At 48.9% G+C, this 8,385-nt stretch overlaps 1 protein-coding gene across 1 annotated transcript; it reads right to left on the reverse strand.

The window, feature by feature from the left end:
• Window positions 1–1,406: 1,406 nt before the first annotated feature.
• A1O9_02395 (uncharacterized protein) lies at window positions 1,407–2,022 on the reverse strand (the record flags this gene model as incomplete). The annotated part of the gene is made up of 2 exons (XM_013407969.1): window positions 1,407–1,873; window positions 1,932–2,022. 2 exons carry the CDS (start codon window positions 2,020–2,022, stop codon window positions 1,407–1,409), a joined length of 558 nt encoding a protein of 185 aa, XP_013263423.1.
• Between the last annotated feature and the right edge of the window lie 6,363 nt (window positions 2,023–8,385).

Consider the following 8,385-nt stretch of genomic DNA (forward strand, 5'->3'; position numbering starts at 1 on the left):
ATCTATGATGGGCTATGTAAATTCGGTTCGGATCATTTGTCCGCTAGCGTCTGAGACTGGAGCGATGTGTCTCGCTCCTGGGATCAGGGAAGACTAATCACTCAAAGGGGGAACAGCGAGATATCCCCCAAACCATCCATCTGCAGCCTAATCTGCCTTTGGCCAATAGAACAAGTCGCAAAGTCATAAAGGGTGAGGCAGTGAGGCAGGATTTTCTGTTAATGCAGCCAGCCAGTCGTCACATCCTCGTCACCAACTGCGCAAACAGGAGGTACATTCGCTCAACTTCTTGGTACTAAGGATAGAGCAAAGCTCATCAGTATCGTTGCTTAGACTTCCAATGTATTGTTGCTTGAAGACAGAGGTGCTTACCGTCGCAGGGTCCGTGAAAACGCCTATTTGATCTGCATGATCTATTGTGCTGTTCACTCCCAGATGCCAATACCGCCCCCTCCGATTGTTCCATTGGAACCCTCTGATATCAAGCACAAACTGGTCGTCTGGGCCGCGCATAGACATTGTGTTGACGATCCCATCATTTGGTTGAAATTCCTCAGAGACTTGTTCCGGTCTGTTGCGGATGTTATAACCACCCATGGCGAAGGTTGGCAGCATGAGGAGTGGTAGCACATCAGACCGCGGCACCCGTGCACCTGGAAGAGGGATTCTGTTGAAATATCCCAACTGTCCCAGGTGCTCATTCGCCACTTGCACGAACCATCTCGCATAATCGATACTGGTAGGGCTGAATGGTAGCTTCGAATATGCCCATGCTCCAACGGAAAAGGGGAAGCCTCCCGGGTTAGCGAGCCAAGATATCGGTGCGAGAAGTGGATTCATTGGGAAGGTCTGAGAATTTCTGGGAGTTGGACTAATATCCGGAAATCTCAGTGTCGCATCAAACGACATTGTGAAATATGTGATATAGGGTGAGGGATCAGGCGCAAAAGCATTCAAACAGGCCACGCCCTCAATGCTGTTATCGTAAAACCCGTTATGCGGATGGGACTGTTGTCCCGGTTGTACCTGAGGACCCTGCCACCACTGCGAAACGATACCTTGTATCCGAAGAAACATGACCTGAAAAGTCTCCCCTGGCAACCTCGAGAAACCCCAGTGATCTAGCTGGAGATCATAGAATCGGGGAGTTCTGAAAGAAGTCGAAGCAACAAGTCGCGCGATGATTTCGATCGAATTTTGAGGCAAAAAGTGCTGGGATGTCACACCATTAGCACAATCTTTCTGGTTTAGTGTTTGTAAGTGTTTGCTAGAGCCTAGCCTTACCCTAACAACATCTGTGACTGTTGTTCCTTTATGCGGCGTCCCTACTGTGACGACGGATCTGATCCATCCCTGATGACACACATCAGGGAAATATACGGGATGAAGAGCCTGGTGTCTCCCACTCATGAGTTCGATGAGCATTCGAATAGTATTCCCGCCCTGGGAATGACACAAAAAGTGAACAGGATTCCCAGTGCCCCAAGTCCAACCGCCGGGGAGAGCTCCATACAGCATTGCTCGCTTGGTGGTGCCATTCCTATTATATCCATATTGGGCGGGATATATCGGGCCGTAGTCGATTGGTGTTGAAGTTGCCGGAAAGGTAGTAGGGGTATCAAATGCTCTGTATCAACTGTCAGCGTCCTTGTACGATTATAGTCGATTTCTCGCCACATGACTTCACCGACATACCCAGAACTAAGCTGTCTGTATACCTCACATGCTCGTTCCCAGTTACTGGAGAGCGGACCAATCCTGACGACGATGACTGTGTATCCTGCATGCAGAAGCGCGGTAGGGATATCTCCGAAACCACCCCAGTAGTTGATAGTTCCGAATATAGCCTCCCCCCAGCCTGAAAAGCCAGATACTAGAACCAAAATTCAGAGCGAACTCCGGTACATGAATGATGAGGCTGAAAAACGTACCTAGCACGATAGGATTTGTCAAATCTTGTCTCTGAGCCTGATTGTTGCCCACAAGAGTCGCCAAATTTTGAATACCCTGGTTGACTGCCATGTTTAAGGAGAAGGAGAAATGCTAGCAACGGGACGCATATTGTTCTACAGAAATAATGGCAGTGCCCCTCCTATCTTAATATTGTTTATCTTAGAATGCTCTTCTCACTTTGGGTGGGCCTCCTCGTACTCAGCCGCACATATCTCTCATCAACCAAGGCAGTAGTTCTCGTGTTCTCGTTGAGATCTCTCGATTGGTTGATGAAATACGAATGTTCGCGGTGCCTCTCCCTGTCTGTAATCCCTTGCCATTGGCTCACTTTCCAACCATAGGTGCGACCATAGGCCCTCGATGCTCCTACGAGGCATACCGCTCGTAATTTCCAGTGCCTAGCCTCACAAAAGATCCCATTTGACACCCAGAACACGACTGATGCATAAAGTACGAAGTCCGCATGGATCCATCGCAATCTCCAGAACCGGCCTTTGAGACGCCGGAGGTTGCTTCAGATACTTCAAAAATGATCATATGGAAGGAAACAGCCCTTGCATCTATTTGATTGATCTCATCGGCATCGAAGGGGCCGTATACAATTCGGAGGTCACTGTGACATGAATCTGTGACAAATAAGTATCATTGTTCCTGTAAACAAATACGATCCAACACATTCGAATAAGAGTTATAAATTGGCTTGCGTATGTACCCGGTGCTGAGGGGCGTGGAGGTAAGCCCACTCCTCGTATTTCTTATGGGGCCGGCATCGGGGAAGGGTAAGGCTGAACACATTTCAACGTAAACACGAACTTTCACTGTCCGTGTGGCTAGAAAACATTTGGCAACTACAAGGCCGAAACATCTTTGTCTTGGATCTATCACAACTGCTACCCTTGTTGAGCAAGATCTCTTTCTCCCCAGGCGGAACAAGCTGGGGTCGCCAGAATCTCCTTCGTAAGAAGCCCTTCTGCAACTACCGCTCGTGAGCGGGAAGTCTGCATAACCTCTCACATGCCGCATGCTCAAAGCGACACAAGCAACCCCGTGCCAATCGACCTGCACGGAGTTTCACGTTGGTCGTCACAAAAGAGACTCCTTAGGGACCATGTGGTCAGCTAGTTGGACATCAAACCATCGAATATCTTTCGGCGGGCTATCCTCCATCAACATTGAGGCCCCAATTCCCGTGAAAACGTCTGTCAATCACGAGCTGTCTCCCATAGGAAGAACAAATCAGCTGGCAGTATCTGAAGTTTCACCATTCGCGATCACCGTTCCTGCCTAGGATACTGTCGCTGAAGCTTAAAAAATAGGTGTCATCTACCGGGGGCTGATCCAAATTGTTCTGGAGTGATGCCTCGAATTCAGTCCAATATAGACTCAACAGATTATTCCCCAACTCAAGCATCATCCCTGCAGTCATATGTAAGACTGTGTCCTCGATGTGCCAGTCTTAACTTCTGAGCATCATCAATGATTGGCTGCCCATGAACGCTTCAAAAGGGCAGGAAATGGTCTAGGCTATCTTGGTGGTGTCCAAAGGCTCGCCCTTGAGCATTTGAGCTGACAGTCGGATTACCCTTATTTCAGCATCGAACATGCATGGGAGCAGTGTCCAGCCATGGGGTTTGGTCAAATCAAGAGTGAAAGAGACATATCGCAATAAGAGTCTGAAAGAGCCTGACAAATCATGGATGAGAGATCATGCAACATGGTGGATGACCGAATGCTGACTCCGAGGAATTGTTTATCTCGCGAACGTGATCACCTCGTTATTCAAGGCAGGAATGTAGAGTAGTTCGGCCGTCCTTGTGTCGCTTTGATATTGCCTATGGAAAGCCATGTCTAGGTTACCACGAATATAGACTGGCGCAATGCCTCATGACGACTCTGAGTTGAAGGAATTTGGTCCTTTGAATTAGTCTAAGCAAGCCTCAGCGTCGTAGTTAGCGTTGTCTAAATCGTTTTACTGCAATGTTCAGGCTAGTGACAGCATTCATCTCGATCGTATCTTACCTGAAACCAACATGAACCATCACCTTGCTTCAGAATATTGCTTTTGGGCTGAGTTTGCTGAACCATTATCAAGGTATCTCGTTTGAACGGGTCGTTGTATCCGTAATTTAATCACGCCATTCCAGCCGAAGAAGGATTAGTAGCGTGCCCCGCTCGCTGGAGCTTCTGCACGACGGCACAACACGTACTGCGGATCCACACGGAGGAGTTGGTCTCTTTCTCACAAGGTCTCAATCCATTTACTCAGATATGTTTACCCGGCGTCGTTTTCGAAGACTTGCCATCTTACTTGTGATGTCGCCATAAGTACCAGCATGTAGTGCATTGGACTTTAGACCTGGATTCGAGGTTGTCACAAAGAGAAAGAAGGGACATAAGTCGCCCTGTGAACCAGCCTCCAATGCTTCCTGGCAGGCGAGGAGCTTTGGGGAAGATTTGCCCGAAAAATCTTGACCTGCCGCGCTCCAGCTGAGCCCCACGAGAACAAGGATGGTTCTTCCTCACGGAGACGAATACCCTGTACTCGACCTTCTGGTGGTCTAGCTATTGATAACCCGGCATTGGAATGCTCGTGTCGCAGAAGAATCTCATCGTCGTCGAGGGGAGAATTGTACCAGTCTTTTGCTCATGCCTCGTCTCCAAGTCCTAGCAACAGGTCTGTTCGCGATGTTTCCCACGTATTGGGTGCTAGCAATGGGTCTTGTCTCGTGGCCTTATCGAGGGCAGCACAGATCAATCCATAATCAATGATGGCACAATTTTCGAACCAAATATATCTTTTCCAGGAATTCCTGAGGTCGACAACGCCCAGGCTTGTCACCAAGTTCAGCCCAAAGCTAGCGTATCGGATCCTAGCCGCTTCCTCCGACGAAGTTGCAATGCCCACCACCGCTGCCCACCATAACATTTCATATGCTTGAGAGCTCTGTTCCAAACATCTCAATAAATTAGGGTGGGCATGACTTGTTATCTTTCGATAAGCCTCCACGGATGAGACGGCTTTAGTGGCGAGATCCCTCATGACCCAAGTCGTGTATTGCAACCAGATCATGGCAGGGTATATGCATGCCATCTGTTCGGGTTCAGCAGGTAACTGCTCCCGCAGAGCGTCCATGAGTTCTTGGCATTTGCGGATGACTTTATTCTGAAGAGCTTCATTCTCGGACCCCCTGAACACGAGATCATTACACAAGACCCCGGCACGAACACAGTCAACAACAAAGGGCAAGACCTCCGTAAGCTCTGGCCCTAGAATACTGGCATGTTCGAAGAAACCAGAGCCGGCGGAATCCTCGTCCGAGATCTCGGGAACGAGCTTTTCCCATCCTGGTCTAGGTGAAGGCGAGGGGGGAAAGATGGATGGGTAGCCTGACCACCAGCCTCGGTCCATTCGGCGGATGTAAACCTTGGTAACCTCATCCAGGTACTCCATACCGCCAAGGTCCACCACAGCTTTTAGATGAGCCCGACCTGCCGCTACACTCTTCGAGCCGAAGAGCTCGTAGTGCGCCAAGAATACTATGGGCCAGACCACCTCTTCTAGGGAAGCATTGCCACTCTCGATGCGTGATCGAAGCTCCGAGAGAGCCTGTCCAGCCATCCGTAAGAGAAAAACTTTGGAGACATTAGCGGCGGGCGCCCGCTGCAAAACATATGAGATGAAGGCGGCCATATGCAGCTTGTCCGTCAAACAGCGTTGCACAATAGTCCTCACCGCTATATTCGTGGCCACCTGACGATCAGTGCGGCTAGGGATAACATCTGCCGCCCAGCGCGACCATAACTCGGGGAAGTACTCGATTGAGCGGATCGTGCCATTATCCAGCTGCACAGGATACGATTGTATAGGGCTCACAATTCTGCCGAGCAACTTTTGGTTGAACTGCCAGTCTTCATGCGAAAATTGATATGGCTCTGGCAAATTGGATCTTCTTTTGTGATCCTTGGTCGGCGAGCTGACGGCTGATTCAGGTTGCGGTAGTAGTGGTCGAGGGCCGCTCCTAGCTGAAACCGTGGCGGCATCTTCACTTTCTGGAGAATCTTTTGTGTTGCCGAGTTTAAAGCCTGGGACACTCGTGCTTTGGACATTCCGACGCTGCAGCAACGACTTTTGATAAGCCCAGCGAGCAGCGTGCGCTTTTGCTTTCGAGTCAATGAGTTCCTTATCCCTAGTGCTGCGGCGTCCCGCAGCATACTCGATGAACATTCGGCACCCTCCGCAGAGAATCAAATACCATTATCGATCCTTTAAACCATGCCGCCATATACCTCGTGGTTGGCACAAAGTTAGCCTGACCACCATGCTTTGTGGAACGCAGATGGCGTGGAGCCAGTGTAAAGTAAACGGTTTGTACAGGCTAAGACACGGTAAATTCCATGTTCGGCAAACTTACTATCTACGGCAACTTTTTATTCCGGAGGCACAGCTGTTGTTTATTCTGTCGTGAAAATATCCAACGTTCAAGTATCTCCTTTTTCCGCTCACTAACCACAATCGATCCCTTTGCAGGGTCACTGGCGCTATTTACAGTCTGCATACGCTCTTTCGACTCCTCTGATGGGGCGACACGGATTCTGGGGGTGAAACTGAGAGCCAATAGGCTAAAAGCTTTGAAAGGTGAGCCCTCAACCATGTCTAAGAAAATACACTCTGGAAATTGTGCACTCGGGCCCAGCTTAGGCAAAAATAAGCAATTTGCAGTACCAGTCTATAAGTTGGCATTGTTGCCCACCATCTGCGAACTGGACGGCTAAGCGATGAAGGTTGAAGCACCATCTGACATCACGCGAGGCTCACTCGTCATGGTGGTCTAGGTATTATAGCATCAACACGAAGGTCGTCAGCAATCATCTACTATTAGTTCCAACTGCAATATGAATGAGAGCAGGACCATTTCTCTCCCGAAAATGCCTGACTGTTGCATGAGCTCCCTGCGCAACCACTCCAGTCGCTAAACATGGCACCTCTTGCCACCACTACATCGTATATCTGAAGCCTTTCAACCTTTCCAGGACTATTCATATTCCTTCACCAGCCAGCCTATTCAATCTCCGACACCAGAGAGATTGAAAGATTGAAGGGATTACGGTAAGGCTCTGTACAGTCATGATAGCGGTGATGCTCGGAACGTACGCCGGAGCGTCATACCGAGAAGAAGTAGCGGTATGTTATAGTAAGCTAGATCACTCGGCGTTTGCCTAAGAATACACGATGCGACTAGTTCTCCAGTGGCTCTAAACATGACTCGAAGTGCTCCTGAGACTGATTGTCTCTTGTTTTCTCTGCAATTGTTGGCTTGCCAGGCCAGAACAGATGGGATGATCGCGTTTGAGCCGGCTGCTCCAAGGAAAGCACCCACCAATCTATCACGTCTCAGTCTAGCTCAACCTGAAAGATGCGTTCTGACCTCGAAGCTGGCGTTTTCGTGCATGTCAACGGCGCTAGCTCAATGATACTGAAAACTGCCTGAACACCGACAAACTTCACTCGATCGGACAGTCAGGACAATGTAAATGATAGGATGACGGCAAAAGTATCTCGGATATTCGACAGGACGAAAGAGGCTGCCAGAGAAGACCCTAGACTTTTCTTGAGGATCGTCGGGAGAAAAATCCCCACAGCATAAGTTTCAATCGTGGCCTAGAAGTAGATCCATGCGCAGGGTCACACTCTCAGTCCTTCAAGTCCTTCATCATGGATTGCAAAGCCACTACATGAGTTTCATTGACTTCCCGATCCCAGGAGAGCCTCTCGTTGACGAATATCTTCTCCTTTTCCGACAAGAACTTGGTCCTGGGAGAATTTGGGAAATCGATCGATTATAGGTACGCCACGCTGCCGAGCACAACGGTACTAGCGCCTTCGATAGTGGAAATTCAGCGCCATCCTTTGTGTGTTGTGCGGTTGCCATCTGCACCAAGCGGTACGTGAAAATGTTGAAAAACCCTTTGGAAAACAAGGAGCAAGAAAATAAACTGCGAGTCGCTTTTACACCTCATATTTTTGATCCTATGCTGACACCAAAAGGATGGATTTTGAGATTAACTTGTCTACTTGATGATGCCGATCATTTTCCTCTTGACGGTGCCTAAGTATCCTCTTGTCCAGATATAGCAAAGACAAACAAATCAGGAAGGTTGAGAAAGACGAGCCCTAATCCCACTACTCTAAGGATGCTGCGATGAATACTAGAGGCCATGATGCTATAGAGCAAGTGAATACTTAATGAATGCTAGCAGTTACAGAGATTAAGCATCTAGCAAAGAAGCTTGAACCTTGAAGGAAGTGAATCTCGTATTCTTGGGCCCCTGTCTGCATATCTCAACGGCCCAGCCGTCCCAAGTCTTCAGGGATCAGTCGAACTCTCTGCGTCTCTAAACAACATCCGTAATGGCCTGGTTCGACTTTCCGTA

This window comes from Exophiala aquamarina, assembly GCF_000709125.1.
Source record: "Exophiala aquamarina CBS 119918 chromosome Unknown aczIA-supercont1.2, whole genome shotgun sequence".
Taxonomy (NCBI): Eukaryota; Fungi; Ascomycota; class Eurotiomycetes; order Chaetothyriales; family Herpotrichiellaceae; genus Exophiala; species Exophiala aquamarina.